This window comes from Danio rerio, chromosome 17 (assembly GCF_049306965.1).
Source record: "Danio rerio strain Tuebingen ecotype United States chromosome 17, GRCz12tu, whole genome shotgun sequence".
In the NCBI taxonomy this organism is placed as follows: Eukaryota; Metazoa; Chordata; class Actinopteri; order Cypriniformes; family Danionidae; genus Danio; species Danio rerio.
In genome coordinates this window covers 33,364,100-33,385,518 of record NC_133192.1, presented here as the reverse complement: position 1 = coordinate 33,385,518, position 21,419 = coordinate 33,364,100, and the positions used below count along the sequence as shown (strand labels likewise).

Below are 21,419 nucleotides of genomic sequence, written 5' to 3'. Positions count from 1 at the left end.
ATATATATATATATATATACACATACATATATATGTATAAAATAAATATATTTTATATATATATAAAATAAAAAATAAAATCTGATCTGGAGTTTTTCCCAACAAATAATTACTATTGATGATTAAACAGTCAATTTGCAGTGATTTCCTCTGAAGAACTCAACTAATTAAGTGTCAATCCTTCTGCCATATTGCCTTCTGCCCTCTCTTTGCAGATGTTTTCCAAGCTGATAACGAAATAAATCCAAATGTGGCACTGTGCCATTGTAATGGGGAAATTGCAATGATGTGATTGTCATTTTTATTGTCAGTTTAGTCAGCTGTAGGTCAAACATGCGATCGAGCAGCTGTGAGTGATTAACATCGCTCCCATCAGAATTGAATTGAAGTCTCTCGTGTTTTACAAGTGCAGTCTGCGGTTGGCAGGCTGTCGCAGTATTGCAGCAAGCACCTGCGAGCATTAACGTTCCCATCGCCTTCTGTCATAAATCTGCCACCGTGTTTACAAATATGAAGTAAAGTCCTAATTGTGAGTAGTAGCACTGTTTGAACAAGCATGTATTGAATTTTTAAGCACTCTTTGGTGGATTATATGCCCATTCTATCATCATTGACTCACCTTCAGGTTGTCGTTCTGTGGAACACAAAAGGAGATATTTTGAGAAGGGTTCACGCTGCTCTTTTCCATACGCTGAAAGGTCAATAAAGAACAAAACATTATAAACACGAAATGAAAGTGGTCCACATGAACTTTGCACTACAATACAAGTTTTTTTTTAAAGCCATTAAAAAGTTAAGTTGAAGTCACCCTTCAATTGAATTTTGGTCAGACTGAACATTTTTTTATTTTGGGGAAAAAGAATTATTTAAAGAATAACAGACTATTTTTATTATTAAGATAAACTAATAATATGAGCACTTATTCATTAGATGCTAGTACTTATCTATTAGATACTCTTACATATTAAGAAGAAATGTTTATTTTTATTACATACCAGCATTTATCCAGGAATTATTACGTGATAGATAGTAGTAGGGCTGCACAATATATTGTTTCAGCATCGATATCGCAATGTGGACATTGCAGGAAGTGCTATCCTGAGTTTATATGTTGGGATTATAGTTAAGCAGGAGAGCAGATCAGAAGATTTTTTGGAGTCACCGAAGAGGTTAAGCATAATGAAGTGAAAGTTTATCATTTGCAGATGCTTTTAAGGCCGGTGATACTTTAAAGTATTCAGGCACAATTGTACTGTTTGTAACGAATAAAGATGAGCAATTCCAGCGTTATGGATGTGACATTTGCAGTAAAAACTCAATAAATTCGCATAGAAAGTATATGTTAACATTATATCGAAACATCAGTTTATATTTTCCAGAACAACTGACCATAGAGTTAAGGGACCAGAAAAAATATCAATCTGTAAACATGTTTTAAACTTTAAATGAGGAAAATAAACATGCGTTAAAAGTCTGCGTGTTTACAGTATACAACATACTTTGTAGAAATTCTGTGAATTAAACTGCACAGCCCAAAAGAAACAATGAGAATCAAAAGGATATGAGTCGGCTCTGTATAAAACAAAAGTGATTTTATTTTATTTAATATTTTTAAATTTATGAAGAAAAGGTGTCATTATTGATGTGAAATCTCTTTTATGGATATGACAGATGTAAAATTGCCATTTGTGTGACTTTGGTAAATCAAGTAGAATAGTTTAAAAACATTGACAGATACATTTTTGAGTATTTCTAAAGTACTGAAAAAAAAATCCAGAAACGGTTTCCATATTTTGGTGAAAACTTGGTGAAAACTTTTCATGGCAAGGTTGACATTTGCAGGGAATTGCTCAAATTTATTTATTGAATTACTTATACAAATAAGCATATACAGTGTTTGATTGTATAAATAACTACATCTTATTGTAGAGTCAGTATTGTTACAGTAGTTGTACATTTGATTATTCTGTACCTGAATAATTTGATATAAAATATTTCACTTCTGTCTTGCTAATAATCTTCCAGAGCAATCCCAAATAAGTCTAAATGAATTCATTCTTTCTAAAAAAAAAAGTGCCAATCAAGCTATCTGGTGAAAGTGTATCGCAATATATATCGCAGCAAATCAAAACATCACAATGTCCAATTTTTCCAATATCGTGCAGCCCTAGATAGTAGTATATATTTGTAATAATCAATATAACAATTCTTATCTTAGGTATAACAGCTTTTTCAATTATGACTAGTCAGAACATGCTGGAAAGTTAGATTTAAAAATTCTTACTAACTAAATAATAATCTGTGTATCTAATGATAATTAACTTGTATCCTCATTTGTAAGTCACCTTGGATAACATCATCTGCTAAATTAATAAATGTTAAGTACTGGTGTCTAGTTAGTTAATACATAGTTAAAAGTGATTAGTTGAGTAAACCCTTTGCCTTAAAATGATTAAGTAGGCCTAAATTTACTATTTGCATAATTATACAAATGAAGTCAACTTAACTGTTTCAGGTAACAGTGGGTTTACTAATCCCTTTTTACAGGTATTAGAATATTAAATCAGAATGAGTACATAATGAATAGGAAGTAGGCTGGTGTGTTTTTAAACATTCACTAATACCTAAATTATTTGTAGCTAACAAATGTTCTACTGGATGGAATAAAAACCAGTAGCTTATTTAAAATACTGGCTATTGAAAATAAGTGGCTTGTCATGTAACAGTGTTGGTCTCTGTGCTCACAAAATACTTACACACACTTATGAATACACAAAATAATTATCAATATACCTAAATAAAAGTTTAAATTAGCATTTTTATCTTTCACAATCATTTAAATGTAGTTTTTATTCACAAAACATGTTATGTTTGTTGTTATATTGGGCTTTAGCTAAGCCTCAATTAAAGTTTCAGACTTGTTCTTTGTTAAATTATTAGGCCCCTATGTCATGCAGTTTTACCTCTTTAACTGGCACACAAAGCCGAATTTCATGGGATTTGCAAGCTTCATATTTCACAAGACCTCCAACTTCAGCCAAGAATAACTAACATTATGTGACTTGTTATCTACGCACAGCACAAAATGAGTTGAACAATCAAATGTGTAGGAGGGCAAAAAAATTCCTTTCATTTGTAATGTTATGTGGCCGTTTCAAATTCTCACCTTTCGGCCACACCGAGACTCCAAGAGCAAGTAAAATGTTGAATATTCGCTCATACATTAGCTTTACTCGATGTTCTGACGCCAGATATGTTAGCAAATTCGCTACAAGTGAAGTAACGAACACTTAGGGATTGTGCCAAATAAATAAATCAAATTTGAGAGTTGTGAGAGTTCGCATCTTGACCAGAAGATGGCGGTCCTCATTCACTGCTCTGTGAAGCCAAAAATATCAGGCACCATTGCCAAGTCCTCTATTTACAACAAGTAGAATTGGTTTATCTTTCTGAAATGTTCTAGTGTTGTCCAAACATTTTAAAAAGGTTAGTAAAAAAATGTTATATTAAAATATTTTTTTTAATCGGCCATGTATTTTACCAAAGGCCCTTCTATGCTTGACCGTTTGGCTTCAAAATGATGGAAATTTTAAAATGGCAAATAGTTTAAAAAAAAAAAGTTTAATGAATTTTGTGTGGGATGTTAATGCATTGCTCAACAGTGTCGAATCTGTGCATGGTGTTGATCTAAATCAATATTTTACTGTTTAACCTTTATACCTGCATTTTAGCTAGTTTTAATTCACAAAAAAAGCTATATTTTTTATATCAAACTGAAAATATTTAACCATTTACATTAACCTGATACTAAAATACTTTTGCTTAGTAATGATAATAGGCAACCCTACTTAGTAGTCACTGATAAATGATTGAAAGAAAAATTTTACAACTGTAAAACTGCCCCGCCACTTTTCATCTCTTATCAATGATGCTTTAATTTTCATTGCAATCTTTGTAATGAATATTTGCAGGTGAGCATAGGAGTTTTCATTAACAATTAAACATTACTTATTATTAGCCAGGATTTTTGGTGAGTACAATAGTATCTATGAGACACAGGTCTACTGAGTACACTGCAAAAATAGCAGTGTTATTCTAATATAACTCTAACATATGTTGCACACAGCGGATGCTCTTCCAGCCACAACCCATCACTGGGAAACATCCACACACACTCATTCACGAACTTGTGGGGGAAACCGGAGCACCCGGAGGGGGAAAACATGGGAAGAACATGCATACTCCACACAGAAACGCCAACTGACCCAGCCGAGGCTTGAACCAGCAACCTTCTTGCTGTGAGGCGAAAGTGCTACCCACTGACTTGATTTTACACTCAATCAAATCAGCTTCAAATTTTGATTGTTTTAATTAATCAAAATGAACAATATAATGTCAACACTTTACTCTGAAATGCTTTAACACCAAGAATTTAACACTGATGAATTTGTTGTGGAGGTGAGTTGATCATTGAAAACAACAACAAATGAATTCTCATTTCAATATGTTAAAAAAAATAATTTAAGCCAACATTTTAGGTTCCTAAAATAAAAATGGCATTCATTTCCACAGAGATAAAAAAACAATAACTGTGATAAACATTTAATGGCAGGGCAGATGTTGTGACCTCAAAAGAAAAAAAAAAGAAAAGACTAAGTGCAGTGCAGAAACCCGCAAATCTGGCAACCCTGATTGCAAGGAGACATTTTAAACAAACCAAACCACTGGTAGGGTCTTTAGATAATCTGACGACTCACACGACTAAAAAAACATCAGGCAAACATCATTTGTCAAAATCATTTATTTACTATAATACATAGCAGATGATGTTAAAATATTTAGTTTGTACATCATATGAGGCAGTCATATGAACATAATGTTGCTCTTTTTTTTTAAACTACTCTAAATGGGATCCTAGCAGCTGCACACTTACCCTATTGAGCCCTTTCCTCCGTTTTAGTGAGTCAATTGAGATAAATCTTGTCTTTTTTTTTTGTTCCCATCCATTCACACACAAACTCCTGCATCACAACTAAAACCTCTCGGAGTTGTGCTGTATTCCACACGAAGACTGCAAGCTTTCTAAACAGCATCTGTTACTGTGGAACAAAATTCAGTACCATCTAATTTAAAAAAAACAAAAACAAAACAAACAGAAAACAAAAGAAGTTGTATTCATATAGGGAATTAAGTACAGTCAATGGATCTAACCCCAAATTTTAATACATCATACCACAAAGAAATCTGATTATAGGTTTTACAAGATTATACAGAGCTCCAGTACCCCGTGATTTGTTTCATCAGCCATCCAATGATGCTGACATTTATATATATTTATTTATATATATATATATTGTATATATAGAGATATTTATATTTTCCTATTTTAGGGAAACAATTAAAGCCAAAATATGATATTAAAAGTCGAACTATGGCATGACAAACGAACAAATATAACAATTTTACCCCAGTTTAATGTTCCCTCAAACAAGTTAGATAAAAAAAAAGGTAATCAAAAAGTCGTTCATAAAAAAATAAAATAAAATAAAAACATTTAAGCATTTATGCTTTTCTTCCGCGTTTACTCTTTCGGTTATTACAAGTGGCAAAGAACATGCAAATTCAGTCCAAAAAATTAATTGACAACAATAAAACTTTCAAAGGTGGTCTACGGAACGAAACAAACGAACATGAAACGAGATGGAGAAAACCGGGCATCTTCTGAAGCCTGGATCTCTGAGATGTGCCAAACGGTTGCAGTGGGCCTGTTTCCCTTTCTGTGGTTTCCAGAGTACGAGGGGCTCCCGGTTCAACATCTGTAGGACAAAGTGCATCCTATGCAGGCGCCCCTGATTTTATAAACTCATATTAGTCCAATCCCAAACTCCTTGGGACACCACCACCCTAACGACGACTGCTGTCTTTAAGATAAAAATATTCAAAAAAATAGATCTTTTGTCCATTGGAAATTAAAACAGGGACAAACACAAGCCAAAAAAAAAAGGGGGGGGGGGCACAATTTGCCATCATGTCAAGCTGTGCATGTGTGTGTATTTTCATAGTAAATGATTGACTTCATTGTCTTTTGAAACAAAACAAAAAAATTATAAATAAATCTTATGTTTTCGATGTTTGTCACATTTACGATGTCAAATTTACATTGACATCTTCTTTACAATTTGATTTTACAGTTTTAATTCACTCTCATTCAGTCAGGCCGGGCCACAAAAAAAACGGGGGTGGGGGAAATGTTTCATATTTTTCTTTGTACAAAAAAAAAAGTTTCATTTCTTATTTTTCGAGGCTTGCGCACACACACACGCACACATACGCACACATACACACCCACACATACTTGTACAAGCATTTTGCAATCAGCCGAATGTGATGAGGAGGTCTATATGAGGGGTTCCGGGGGCAGCGGGTGCTGGATCTGCTGTGGTTGGAGGGGTGGCGGGAGCTGTAGGGCCAGCAAGGACTCCAGGCCGTGGCCGTGGGGTGGAGGTGTGCCCTCAGCGCTGGACGGTTCGGTCATGTCTCCGCCATAGAAGAAATACTGGCACTGTTGGATGAAGCTCTCGATGACCGACTGGTTGAGTTTGGTGGTGGACAGCGTGTCCTTGTTCTCGAAATCAGGCCTCATGAGCGTCGGCCAGAAACAGATGGAGAGATTGTCGGCGGTCATCAATGTGGTCTTGCTATGCTGACTAACCCTGAAGGAGGAAGAACATAAACAAACATTCATTTACAATTGAGGTATTTCACCAGTATACATTTAGATCCTTTATCTGCAGAATCAGTATTTACATGATGTATTATATAAATACACAGGGTGGGCCATTTATATGGATACACCTTAATAAAATGGGAATGGTTGGTGATTAAAGTCCTGTTTGTGGCACATTAGTATATGTGAAGGGTCAAACTTTTCAAGATGGGTGGTGACCATGGTGGCCATTTTGAAGTCGGCCATCTTGGATCCAACTTTTGTTTTTCCAATAGGAAGAGAGTCATTTGGCACATCAAACTTATTGGGAATTTCACAAGAAAAACATTAGTGTGCTTGGTTTTAATGTAACTTTATTCTTTCATGAGTTATTTACAAGTTTCTGACCACTTATAAAATGTGTTTAATGTGCTGCCTATTGTGTTGGATAGTCAATGCAACCCTCTTCTCCCACTCTTCACACACTGATAGCAACACCCCAGGAGAAATGCCAGCACAGGCTTCCAGTATCCATAGTTTCAGGTGCTGCACATCTTGTATCTTCACACCATAGCATAGATAACAAAGGTAGTGGGGCCATTCTTCATCTATGGAAACATCAAGGCCACACCATTGTTTTTCTTGTGAAAATTCCAATAAGTCTGATGTGTCAAATGACCCTCTTCTTACTGAAAAAAACAAAAGTTGGATCCAAGATGGCCGACTTCAAAATGGCCACCATGGTCACCACCCATCTTGAAAAGTTTGACCCTTCACATATACTAATGTGCCACAAACAGGATGTTAATATCACCAACCATTACCATTTTATTAGGGTGTATCCATATAAATGGCCCATCCTGTATATATACACTATATACAAATCTTTCATGCAATGTCTACATATGCATGGTAAAAGAAAAACAACGCATGTTCAAATGTATTACAGCATCTTGTAAAACACACAGCAATTTATTTAGTTTCAATTACATATTTTCATTAATTCATTCATTTTCTTGTCGGCTTAGTCCCTTTATTAATCAGGGGTCGACACAGCAGAATGAACCACCAACTTATCCAGCACTATTTTTACGCAGCGGATGCCCTTCCAGCCGCAACCGATCTTTGGGAAACATCCACACACACACACACATACAATACGGACAATTTAGCCTACCCAATTCACCTGTACCGCATGTCTTTGGACTGTGGGGGAAACCAGAGCACCCGGAGGAAACCCACGCAAACACAGGGAGAACATGCAAACTTCCACACAGAAAGGCCCACTGAGCCGAGGTTCGAACCAGCGACCCAGCAACCTTCTTGCTGTGAGGCGACAGCACTACCTATTGCGCCTCTGTGTCGCTCTCAATTACATTTATATCTATGTAAAATTGATATATATATATAATGCTTACACCGCACTAATAATGTGAGAGTATGTGATTGGCCAAGAACAAAATAGAAGTCAAGAAAACTAACAATATTCAAGAATACAGATATCTGTTTTCCATGACTTTTCCAAAACTTTGTGGGTTTTTCTGTTTTTCCAAAACTTTTCCAGGCCTGGAAAATGCCATGTCAAAATTCCATAACTTTTTTAGGTTTCGCATGACTGTATGAACCCTGTAATAGGTAAAGTTACATTTAAATGTTTTACTAAAGAGCAGGAAACCAAAGCTTTACCTGTTGAGGTGAGTGATGACATATTTGAAAACTTCATAATTCACAGGAGGAAATTTTCTGACGATTTCCTTCAGCACCTGCAGTCTCTCGTAATGATCTACAATTTCTGTTGAAAGACACATTTAATAAATTCATTAAACAGAAAACTGAGAACATCTCCATTTATGTACATTTTCCAGATGATACAAGATCTTACTGTAATGTTTTCTTTTGTAATAAAAACTAAATAAATTAAAGACCAGATTTTAGTGTAATTTGTTATTTGTAAAAGAGTGACACTATGTATCAGTTTTATACTAGTTGTTAGATATTTGAACATAATCAATTCTCATTTTATTTATTTACAATTGCATAACGTTATGCAGAATCAAAGTTACTCTTTATAAATAACAATTTACTGTGTTAAATATGATCTTAAGCAAATCTAAAAATGAAAATCCTTTCAGGTTTTCAAAATCCTTTACTTTTAGCATTTCTTTTAAAACACAAAAGTGTGCAATAATTAATATGCAAAATATTAAGTCAGTGCTTATTAAATAGTTGATGGATTTAAGATCATCTGTATTTAGTTGGTGCAGATAGCCTAGTGGTTAGTGTGCAGAAACATAGCACACTACAGTGTTGTGGGCATCCCAACTTCAAATCGCAGCTTGTAGACTTCTCCTAACTTTTTCCCTCGACACATTATCTTCAATTATCATGTCTTCAAAAATGTGCACAAACTCCACAAAAGAGTTTGAAGAGAATTAAGAATTTAAAATAATTGTGTGTTCAAAATTTACTTTAATATTTTGTGTGTCTTTCTTTTGAAAATATATTCTAAATGTGAACATTTGTGCAGTGCATGTGAATTATCAATAATAACTCAGTATTTTATTTAAAGTAGTTCTTTAAAACTTTGCATGACACTCATTTCTCAATGGTTTTTTTCTATGTAAACATCCATTTTTCTCACATCTTTAGCAGCATTGCATGCATAAAATATAATTTGACTGCCTTTTTTTCACGCAAAAACCTTTTGTGTGATCAGTCCGTTAAGATTAGCAGCATATTATTCAGTTAAAGTACTTTTTAAAGCAAATTCAAATAGAAGACTTGTTTATTTTTTTCATTGCTATTGTTGGCCAGTTTGTACATTCTAACATCTGCTTTAAAATAGAAGTGATTCCTCAATTTAAAACATGACAAATTACAGAAAAATATAACATTTGAAAAAAAAAATGTTCAACAAGGACTGAACATATAAAACTAGTCAGCACAAAACGAACACTTTCAACAGAAAGACAATTAGGAAATTTTGCATTCATCTGATAAAAAAAAGAGCTGTACGATGTATAAGATGCAATCAGCTACAATTGCCCAGCCGAGGACCAGAGGGAAGGGAAAAGATAAAGCTGAATATCAGCATGTACATAGAGAACAGATTCCCAGCACTTAAATGCCATTTATCTACAACTGTGTGGATGAGAAGTAATGAGGAGGACATCACAAGGGACCCTGGATTAGATTCACGCTCGGAAGCATCAAACGGAAATGCAGATGCATTTAAATGACTTCTCAGCTACCTTGGGCTGGGATTAGAATGTGTGGTGATGGGATTAATATTGAACGCAGTTGAAAGCAGAAACCGGCTGGGATAGAAAAAAGAAAAACTTGAGTTGTAGGCTGTTTAAGCGGTGAAGTAACACGAGCAGGTCTGGACTTGTTCTCATAGTTGTTGAAGACACACTTCCTGTCTTTCCTGTAGTCTGCGCTGATGTTATGGATGAATGCTGTATCACTAAAGCTGCCTTATTTCACCTTGACACGCTGCCACACACCTGCTGCATGTGAAGGATGAATGAGAGGCTGAGGCTACAACTTGAGCCTGAAATACACTTAAGGTTTACTTTATGCTATGAAATGTGTACAGTGCACTGAACTAACCTGATGGCAATAAAAATGGGTTATTATTAAGTGTGTGTGTAATAATGTAATGTGATGTGTATCTATATAGTACATTAACCATGCATGGGCATACATCCAAACCACTTCACCATCATGAAGGGGGGGCTCTCCACATCATTACAAGACTGTTTTAGATAGGGCTGCACAATAAATCAATTGAGCATCGATATCGCAGTGTGTGCATTCACAATAGTCACATCGCAAGATATGCAATGTTGAGTTAGGATAACAGAAGACCAGAAACCACAGGACACTGCAGAACTAAACCAAATCAGAGTGAAAGTTTATCGTCTGCCTGTGTTTTAAGGCCTGTGACTGTAAAAGCAATTTAAGAGAGTTCAAAGCAATTTAGTTGTGCATAAAAAGTTTAATAAATATTAATTTTATTGAATGACTTATTTAAAGAAGACTATGCAGTGTTATTTTACATTTGATTATTCCCTTTCTTTACCTGACTACTCTTAGAATCTTACCAGAAAAGCCATAAAACACAGTTTATTTTACTTTAATATTTGCTCCATTGTGTTTACCTAGTTTGTTTTTTATATATCTATTATAAATTAATAATAAAATAATAAAAAGATATTTATATTTCCCTCACCTTCAAAATCATCCCAATCAATCTAAAGCAATTACTTGGCAAATAGAGCTGTTTAAGCCAGCTGGTGAAATTATATTTATATCGCAGTGACAAAAATTGTAGTTTTTCCAATATCATGCAGCCCTAATTTAAACTACTAGTACAAGACTACTGCAACAATTTTAAATAGAGACAAAACAGTGAGGGTGCTTTAATCCAAGCCCAGGTCTGTACGTATAGCCTAATTGAAATAATTTGAGTTTTTAATACACAAAAGTTTACTCCAAATATGATTTTACTATTTCAAAGAAAGCATTGTACTATAAATGAATCCAATAAATAAGTATTAACAAATCAATGTTGTTCATTCTACCTTTGTTTATATTTCTTTGTTTAATTTAAAGTATAAAATATTTTAAATCTGGCATAGGAATCTTTGACTACTTAAACGCATGAACTGATCTGTTACCATTTTTTAAAATGAGATATAGTTATTCCTGTTAGCTTCCCTTAAATACGCAATACAGAAATGAAGTCTTCTTCAGCAATGGAGAAATGAAAATGCACTAGCAGTGTTTCCAACAGGACCAAAAAGCCAGAAAAACAGAGACATGTCTCATATGCCATGCTAAAGTTTTAAGGAATGACACAAGTATTAGCAAAATTGCTAGGCGACTAATTAAAATGAAAAAAGATGCAATTATCATGCAGGGGAACACTGCTCTGTGATCAGTTACAAATGTCCTCTGTAGGCCAGATGGCCTTCACAGAACTCTTATTTCACAATCATTCCGATTAAATCAATTTGTATTTTGATCTCCAATTTGTGTAGCTTTAAGCTTATTAGGGAACTACGGCTCAACGTAGTAAATGCTGCTCTATCTGAGCACACATGCTGGAGGTTTACTAGAACCGCCTTTATTGACAAAATGTGCATAACAACCACCTTCGATTATTGCACTACCCTTGAAGAGGAGTCATCCTGCCAAAAACAATGGTTTTACAAAGGCTAGCTAACAAAAGGATGACCATAAGCACCCTAACTGCTTTCACACCGAAAGCGGCAAGTGTCAAAATATCCGGAAGTCATTTATTTTCAATGGGAGATAAGTGGCGAGGAGCAGAACATCTTTATTAGTGTGGTGCCTTCGAGGAGAGTTGAAATCAAGTAAACTTTATGATAATGAGCTATGACTCGGTCCGGCGGCAAGCAATCGAAATGTTGAAGTTCACCACTTGACGATAACCGTTTTCATGTTATACCGCAGTTTAGAAAAGTCAAGATTTTAAAACCGCCAAAATGTTCTGTAATACCGCTCCCAAGGTATGTGTAAGATTGTTTTATTTACATTTCAAGAGTTCACACTTAGATATTGCTTGACAACTGTAAGCAGGTTTGGCATGCTGTCCCGGGAGAGAACCCTGAGCTCGGAGATAGTTGAGCCCAGGGCTCCCACCAGGTCCATTGAGCATGTGAGGAGAGTACGAGATCAGGTGGTTCTCTAGAGCTCCCCTTTTTTGTAAAGGAGAAAAGGAGGAGAAAGGGGTTGGATGGGGGGTTTCCTCGGAAAACGAAGATAAGGGAGTAATATCTAGCTAGGCTACTTATAGTGCGTTAGGACAGATCTGATTGGCTAACTAATGAGTGTAGATAGGTGGCCAGCTGCAGTCAATTATATCATGTGCTCCTCTCGAAATTAGTTTAAAAACTTCACTTAGTTTTTTTGTTTTTTAGGATAATAGAATCTCCAGCAGAAAAAAATCTCCAAAGATGCCATTTTAAAATGTAAAGAAATTTGTGTTTTTGAAACTAATAAAGACAGCAGAAGTCAATGATTCATTTGAATTATTTAACCTGACATGTTTACTGCTCCAAAATATATAATATCTTTCTCAAAATAAAATATATTTTGTTAAATGGGAGGAAAAGATTTTAGTTTTTTACCCAGACATTTAAGAAGAATATATTTTAGAGCAGTGATCACAATACTGTGATATTTTTATCCAAGGTTATCACACCATCAAAATCTTATAACGGCCCATGCCTACTTACAATGTTTTCTTACAGGAAAAAGTTACTGGTGAGTTGATGTGCATTAATGTTTATATATATATATATATATATATATATATATATATATATATATATATATATATATATATTTAAAAAAGAGCAGGAATCTCATGTTAACGACATATCACATGTTGGATTGTTGGAAGTGGAGCAAAGCCACAGTACACACCACAACTTGATCTTCCAAAGTTAAATGAGTTGACAAAGAGTGTGCAACATTTTCTTACTATAAAAATGTTTTAATGTGGGATTATAACAGATTTGCTGATTTGCTGCAACGGCTGCTTTAAATACGAGATCAATGCAGCAAATTTTGACACTTTTGCTGCCTTCGGTGTGAACGTACAGTAAGTGTCATCTGAAAATGTCACCTAATTTCAATGTTCTGCAAAAATAATTTTGGTGTAAAAATCATGTCAATAGATTAAATTAGTCTGTGCACAAACAGGCCTTTACATTTCAGAAAATAAGACAATTCAAAAGGTCAAGTGTGTCATTTCTGAGTCACAACAGTCAACAACCAGAATAGCAAAAATTGTTACCGCAAACCTCAGCTGAAAGTGGAAGTGCTGGAGAATGTGAATGAGTGGATATACTCACTGGCTGCTTCCACGAGCTCTGGGTGAAGAGAGTATGGTATGAGCGGGTCCGGGAGATCAGCAAAGAAGGCCTTCAGAGCCCCAGCCACGGCGTTCACAGCCACATCCATTACTATCAGGTCAATACTGTGGTCTGAGGGAGGAAGGAAAAGAGTGTGAGCTTGTGTGAGCATCCAACTTGCCTTTGTCAGTTTTGGTAAAGCCACTAAAACAGATTTACCAGGCAGAATGGAAGGAAACTATAGAAAAAGGAAAATAAAGAGAGGCTGTAAGAGCCGGGTTTTAAGGTGAAATGACAGCTGTCAGACTAGATCTCTCCACAAAAGCACAGAACGAACACAAGAGAAAAGAAAAAGCACCCGATTCACAGTTATGCGCGGATGGAGAGGGGAAAAAAAAGAGAGGGAGACTAATGGCTCCGGGCCAGCGGGCAGACTGATGCCTACAGTGGCTCTTTTGGGCAAACGATGGCTCACTGAGTGAATAATCTGGTCACTCGGCTGAAGATTTTTCCACAGCTCAGCAGTTAGAGATGACTAGTGTTTGATTTAAGAGATGGATGAAAACAAGAGTGGATTTCACCATAATAGCCAGTGGTGTACTGGAGAAACAGCCATGAAAATTAAAGAAGCTATGAAAAAAATTATTGCAAAAACATCAAAATGAGGAAGAGGTTTTGGGGCTTTTGATCAGCATTATGGTTTTGAGGATGTTGCTTTTACTTAAATGTTACATATTGTCCTAAAAGCTGCTTTTGCACAGATGCCAGATTTCATATTTTAAGAATAATCATGTAATTTGGTGTCTGTCTATCATATTCCAAATAAAAAGATAACCTTAAATTAGATTAAATTAAGCAAAAGATCGATTGCACTGCATAATCCAAGAGAGTCATGGCTATTTAATATATAAAGCATGTTTCATTGAAATCACAGCAGTAATAACTACATTGTGATATGAAATGTTACCATGAAATGACTGATTTTGCTCATATTGCAAGCTTGTAACTGCCTCGATATATCATCAGTGAAGTGACAATTTAATTCTGAGCTTTAAATTGAGAATGTAGCTGATCGCTTTCATGTGTCACGGGGAGAATTAAGCTAAAAATGTCCTGCATAAGCTAATAACTAGTGCGAATCACAGCTTGATGGAGGCCTGCAGGCAGCAAGCCAGTCAGAAGCCACAAATGTTAAGTTTGTTTTTACAGGAATGGTCCATTTACAGTGTGAAAGATCGTAATCGTGTATTTCAGGGCCTGTTTCTCGTCATTCATGTTGTTGAAAGCTTGAGCGCTGACCCTTTAAGTCTTGATAGTAAGAGGATAAGAAGCTGGAAATGATAAGAAAATGTTACATGCCCATAGGCCACTTTATTAGGTACAAATTTATCTGTTTAACTACCAATTCAATCATATACCTAGCTCAACCAATTGCATGGCAATAACTCAAACATTTAAGCCATATTCACACTGCACTTTTCACCCCATAGACTTCCATTCATAGGCATGTGAATGCGACAGACCGGAAATGCAAGTTCATGCAGCAAGTTTGGCAGTTCGCTGTGTTGGAAAGTTCAAGCTTGTTGAAGTATGACCTGCAAAATTGCATCAGTTGTTTGCATGAAACCAAAAGAAAATCAAAACATGACCTCTTTGTACAGAAATTTTAAATATGGACCAATTGTTTGCTTTATTTAATGTCTAATTATCTTGTTTAATATTGTCACTTTTCACAGAGCCGTATGTCAGAATTTCTAATGTGATGTGGTAAAGATCTCCAGAAGTCAAACCAATCATCAGAATGAAAAAAGAAAATTGATTTATGTAACTTATGAAACGTTTTACACTTGCTTGTGAAAGACAGGCTGCTTGAAATATCAGAAAGTCCTGATATACTGGAATTTCATGCACAAACATCTCTGACATTAACAGAAAACGGCCCATATAAAGGTGGGAAATATACAGTGAGCCATTATGTGGGTAGAAATGCCTCTTCCAGAGCACCGATAGCTAATTTTGAAAATGTAAGTTTTTCTATGAAGCCCTGGGGAAACTCTGGATGTTATTCTGAATGATGGCTTGAGCTTTGACAAACAGATAAGTGCAGTAGTCAAATTCTGTTTCTTTCAGCTTCGACTTTAAAAAATAGTCAAATTTATTTTATCTAGAAAAAATGTGAAAAAAATACATGCTTTTATAACCACTAGATTGGACTATTGTAATTCATTATAAATTGGGATTAGTCAAAAAACCTTATCCCGGTTACAATTAGTTCAAAATGCTGCTGCAAGGCTTTTAACAGGTACCAATAAACATGACCACATTACACCAGTTTACACTTTTTGCACTGGCTGCCTGTGCACTATCGTGTCACTTTTAAAATGCTACTTTTGGTTTTTAAATCTCTAAATGGCCCGGCTCCTTCTTATCTGTCAGACCTGTTAATTGAGCATCAGCCTGGTCGGTCTCTTCGGTCATCTAACCAGAGACTGTTATGCATCCCTAAGTCGAGGCTGAAATGCAGAGGTTACCGTGCCTTTGCAGTAGCTGGTCCTGGGTTGTGGAATGCTCTGCCACTCTTTATTAAGTCTTTCATCCCTTTCTGTTTTTAAATCTAGGTTGAAAACTTACCTCTTTGATTTGGCATTTTATCAGTGAAAATTGTCTGTTTTATTTTTTATATCATTTTTATTATATTTTATAATTTTACATATTTTCTTTCTCTGTTGTCAATTGTACTGTGCAGCACATTGGTCAACCTCTAGTTGTGTTAAATAGTGCTATATAAATAAAATTGACGTTGACATTGTTAACTTAAGTTAAAAAAAATAAGTAAAAATAACCTTGCACTAGCTAATAAAGTAGCTAGTATACCTAATATATTACAGGCTGGTCTAAATAATTTTATTGCACATTAAACCACATTACAACATGCTCTAAACAAGAAGTCTGTTTCTATCAAGTGTTTTTGTTAAACACTGCTGAGCAGATAGTCCTAAATAGAACCCTAATGAATGTAAAAGATAAGATTTCCACCCAGTAGGTGAGGTGGGGAAATCAAATGCACAAATTAACCCTTCAGACTGGAGTTTATCAGGGCTTCCTTCTATCTGATTTGTGAATTACTTTTTAACTTGTCCTAGCAGCATGCTATCAAAAGCTTGCAAATTAAGCTTAATTTCCCACAGAGCCCGGTTATAAATCAGTACGTACCCTGGTCGAATTGTTTCTGAATATTGTCTTGATCCGTCTTGTTTCCACACACTCGATAAAGGCCCTCTGTGGTGAAACCTGCAAATTAAGAGCGACACTTCATTAAAATCAATCCCGCGAAGGTTATGTGACAAAACCTCAGAGGAACAAAGCAGTCAGTGTTCTAAAAAACACTTGAAGCATTCACTTAAAAGGATGCACAAATGAATGACAAGATTCAGTTCTAGTTTCTTATTAAATATGAAGTGAATACAAATGAAGAAGCACAGTAGAATGTACAGTATGTAGCAAATAAATCACCAACCAGGGTATACCAAGTCAATTTTTTCAACAGAAATGTTTTCAGTGGCAGTTCCATTGAGATGTAAAATCTTTCTTCAGTTAAGTCATTAAAAATCATTAATTAAATAAAAAGCAGTTGTAAAAGAAGACCCTGATACAAAGATGTAATTGATTTTTTTTTCAAAAGATAGTAATAACATATGCTGGACAACAAAGTCAACAGGATGAAAGATAGAGATAGACCCCATGATGGAAGTTTTTCATTTTGTTGTTGTGCCTGTGTGTGCTTGTGGGTGTCATGATAAAGGAAATGGAATGTTGATGCAGAAGTTGTGTGTCTGAAAAAGCAAAAAGAAAAGCTAAGGGACGAAATCACCCATGACAACTGTTTGAGGATGAAAAACAAACACAACATTGCAGATATTAGTTTTCACTTCTGTCTTCTTAAATTCTAAAATACTGTGTTTGTGCTTCATGAGGCATATTTGGGCCAATCAACATAAGTACTGGTAGTTCTTTTAGTGCTGACGTAAATACAGGGTTTTTAGGTCTAGATTCAAGCACTTTCAAGGACTTATTAAAGCACCATTAATTTCAAATCATAACCTGTGTAATTCACACACCAGCATTCAGAGCTCAGCATATAAGTACACCCCTCACAAATCTATCTTTTAAATTCTTATTTTTAATAAGAAGCTATACAATATTATATTTGTGCATACACATTAGATTAGTCAGACTGAAGCCAAATCTGGTGCTTGTCTAACAAAAAACCTTACGATAATGGTCCAAAAACTAGTACACCCAATATTACACAGAATGTTTTAGAAAAATATTAAATACAAAATTTCAAATAAATATTTGCTTAATTAAAAAAATAGGAAAAATTAAGAGGAAAAAAACACTTAAACTTAAAAAAAACTTAACTTTTGCTGAAATTTTGTAGGTTATATTTTTTATATATTTTGCTTTAATTTAATTGTATTATCTTTCGATTTCTAAATATGATTGGTGACTAAAATCTTATCTTAATAAACCTATCAGTTTAATAAATCTGTTTTGTTTAAATGCACCAAAATACATTGCCTATATTCACTGAGGAATGGATAAAAATATTTATATTTTCAAAATCAGGTTATGCTGAGCACTGTATGTAGCGCCATGAACGTCCTTACTGTACTTAAAATTTCACTAACGTTTAATAAATACATTAAAAATGTCAGGGTCATTTAACCAAATTTAGATCTAAACAGTCATGTTCAAAAAAAAAAAAAAAAAAAAACTTTCATAAAACCTGTTGAATTCAATACTGATAATCAATCAAATGTGGTTTCTCAAAGATTTAAATGTAAAATTTTTAAATCAAGATTTTATGTTTTTTTCAATTTGACAGCAGCACAGAACAATTGTTGAAAAAACACCATAGCCAAAATTCATGTAAATTTTAATTCAAGCATTATCAAGGGCCTATGTTCAATTATGTCCAAGTTCAACTACTTTCATGAAGCATAGTAAATAAAAAAAATACTATTAAAGTGTGTACACTATTGCTAAACTGCTCTCTGGAATACTTGATTGTGAACACAATATTTCAAGGTGTCTTACTTTCAGAAAAAAGCTGGTAAATCCAATCGCACAGGTTTTAGTATACAGTACATACATTAGAGATAGTATCACTGGGCGCCCTAAAAGTCCATGGGCGCTGAGAATCATCCTAACTTTCTCCCTCCTTATTAGTGCCCTACATCTAGGTCGTAAGGAACGTTTGTGAGTAATATTCATATATATGTGCTTGTCTTCCACCACCATCTTGCAACTGAATAATAGTAAGAAGTAGGTTAGTGCAGGTTGCGGGTAAATTCTCTTACACCGTTCTAGGAACTAGGGATGGATAGTTCTTGAAAGATTCACTCCAGAAGGATGAATCCTCTCAAGGATTGTTTCGTTCATTTGTGCACGTGGAGTAGAAGATTAGCTTCATTCACAAGTATTCAATCAGGTTTGAGTTGTTCAATCATCAGGTGAAAGACAGAAGCCAATCATATGCAATCAGAGCCGGAAAATGATTTCCTCAGGTTTGAGTCATCTCTCTTTACATGCTGTCACGTGATGAACAAATTAAGAAAACCCGAAGACTCGAAAGGTGAACTAATTGTGGTTTCTTTCGGCTCAGACTGTGTGCATTGGTTTATCTTATATGGGACTGTCTGTGAGACGCAAACGAATGACTTTAACAATTTTAAAACATGTCAGAAGAAGTGTGCTGACCTAATAATACACATTTTCTCTTATAGCATTCTAGTTATGACTTGTTAGTAGCGTGATCAACATTTCGGCTAGTTGTAGAGGAGTTTGGAAGCCACTCATGACAATTTCATTATATTTTGGTAAATTGAATCAAATGACTCGACAAAGGATTTGTTCATCTTGCCGAACAAAGTGTCCAATTCAGTAAATTGATTCAAACTTCCCATCACTACTAGGAACTATTAAACAATCCTCCAGCGCAAAAGTCTTCAATGACTAGCTGTATTTGTGCTGCTGGGTTGTTCTAAGCACAAACACATATACTTCTGTATCTATTTGAGTACTTGATACCTTCTGAAGCACCTATACGGATGTGCTTGTCAATCACCCGTAACTGCCTGTCAAAACTGTACATGTTTGCGTCAAATCTGTGGAAATGCTGTCATCACAGAGGTGCAAATCGTCCACAGAAGCCCAAATATTACCAACAGGGGAAAAGCACTCCAATATATACAGCCTTCCCACATCACAGAGCAGCTCTTTTCCTATAATCTTTGCTCAAATATTTAAAATCATGCACTCAAGCCAGTAAACTGGGCCACTTCAGATGGATGAGTGGACATATGAGCTGATCTCACCAGCAGAAAAAGTAGGCCAGAAATTCAGATAATGCAGCAGAATTCAGCCCACACTTCCCCCTTCCCTGACAGATAACGCAGTGTGTATCTCTTTATTTTCATTATGTCTAATCTACTGAAGCCCGTTTATCAAGCTAAAGATAGCTCTGTGGAGCCGTGACCTTGCGCAGCTCTGCGGTGCTCCAGAGCGCTGATGCAAAAACACAGGGCTCCCACAGTCACTCTCAAAGCGTTGTGGGCCGCTAACTGCTACAAGTCAAAACCGCTGTGCATTCTTGAGATGCTCCCACATGTCAGAGCTGGTGCCTCCTCCAGAGCGGTGGGAGGGTACGCAAAGACGCCTGCCTCTTTACTATGAGGAAACAGCAGGTGAGTAGTGACGAATGCAGCCTGTTTTACTGCTTGGGTGCATCACCTGTTTCTCACAAACAGGTCATAATAATGTTGCTCTTGGAAAAGTTCCAGGCATGAGGCTTTTGGAAATCTCTGCTGGATCCAATTGACAAAAATCTTTTTGCTGGAATGGGTGGGAACACCACTTGAAATGCTAAGGCAATCACTTTTTGTGCTGCGTTCACACACCTGGCATTTAGGTGCATTTTGGTGGATTAGATCACAAGTAGTCAAAGGAGAAGCAATCTTGTTTACATATTAACAAGTGTAAATAGGGCAAAAAAAACAGCTGAACACACACCACTTCCAGAAACTTAAACCAAAGCCTTGCAAAACCCATAAACTGCAAAAGATATGGATATAGTGTCCGTGACGTCACCCATAGGTTTTTGAAGAAAGCAAATGAAGCTACAAGTATGCGTAGCCAACCATCGCCATTTTGTTTGCATGTCTTCGCACCAGTTGGGAGATACCAAACAAGAGTGAAGAGGTAGAGCGTGAGCAGACCTAGGTTATTTATGAAATCCAGGCAGAACACTGTATGACATTTCAGATGACTGTTCTAGAGCCTACAGCTAATCAATCTGTCAGATTCTGGAGTGCTTTACTGGTCTAAAGAAAAATATAAATCATAAATGATCTTAAATAAAACAAACATTTATAGAATTGGTATTCAAGTATATAATTTAATTCAGTTGAGAAATGAAAGCCATGTGAATGGTTTATGAGCACAATTAAGTGCACACAGCATGCCATATCATCTGATAATTGTAAGAAATATGTAAGAATCAGCTCTTTGGTTTAAATCATGTTTAAACTTAGGGGATTCGAATCAAAGATTCGAACATGATTCACATAGAATTATTTAAAGCTTACACTTAACTTTAGTATTTGTCCAGCAAATAGAACGTTTAGTGTAAAGCAATCCTGTATTATATTATTACGTGGCCAACAATAACAATATAAAAACAGTATCTAATTATTTAATAAGCAAGGTAGCAGTATCTGAAGCTGAGGCATTAACTTATAAAGCACACAACACACCAACACGGA

At 35.4% G+C, this 21,419-nt stretch overlaps 1 protein-coding gene and 1 long non-coding RNA gene across 2 annotated transcripts in view; both read right to left on the bottom strand.

The window, feature by feature from the left end:
• Positions 1 to 5,456: 5,456 nt before the first annotated feature.
• Positions 5,457 to 21,419, bottom strand: part of arhgap5 (Rho GTPase activating protein 5) — a 57,217-nt gene continuing 41,254 nt past the window's right edge. The window contains exons 4-7 of the mRNA XM_001335980.7: positions 16,807 to 16,884; positions 13,594 to 13,725; positions 8,393 to 8,498; positions 5,457 to 6,713 (exon numbers count right to left, since the gene is read on the bottom strand). Of these exons, the coding sequence (XP_001336016.1) occupies positions 6,398 to 6,713; positions 8,393 to 8,498; positions 13,594 to 13,725; positions 16,807 to 16,884 (632 nt within the window). The 3' untranslated portion in view covers positions 5,457 to 6,397. The remainder of the gene's footprint in view (positions 6,714 to 8,392; positions 8,499 to 13,593; positions 13,726 to 16,806; positions 16,885 to 21,419) is intronic.
• Positions 17,345 to 20,775, bottom strand: LOC141378609 (uncharacterized). The gene is made up of 2 exons (XR_012393484.1): positions 19,724 to 20,775; positions 17,345 to 18,632 (listed from the first exon to the last, which is right to left on the bottom strand). It is a non-coding gene; the product is annotated as an uncharacterized lncRNA (long non-coding RNA).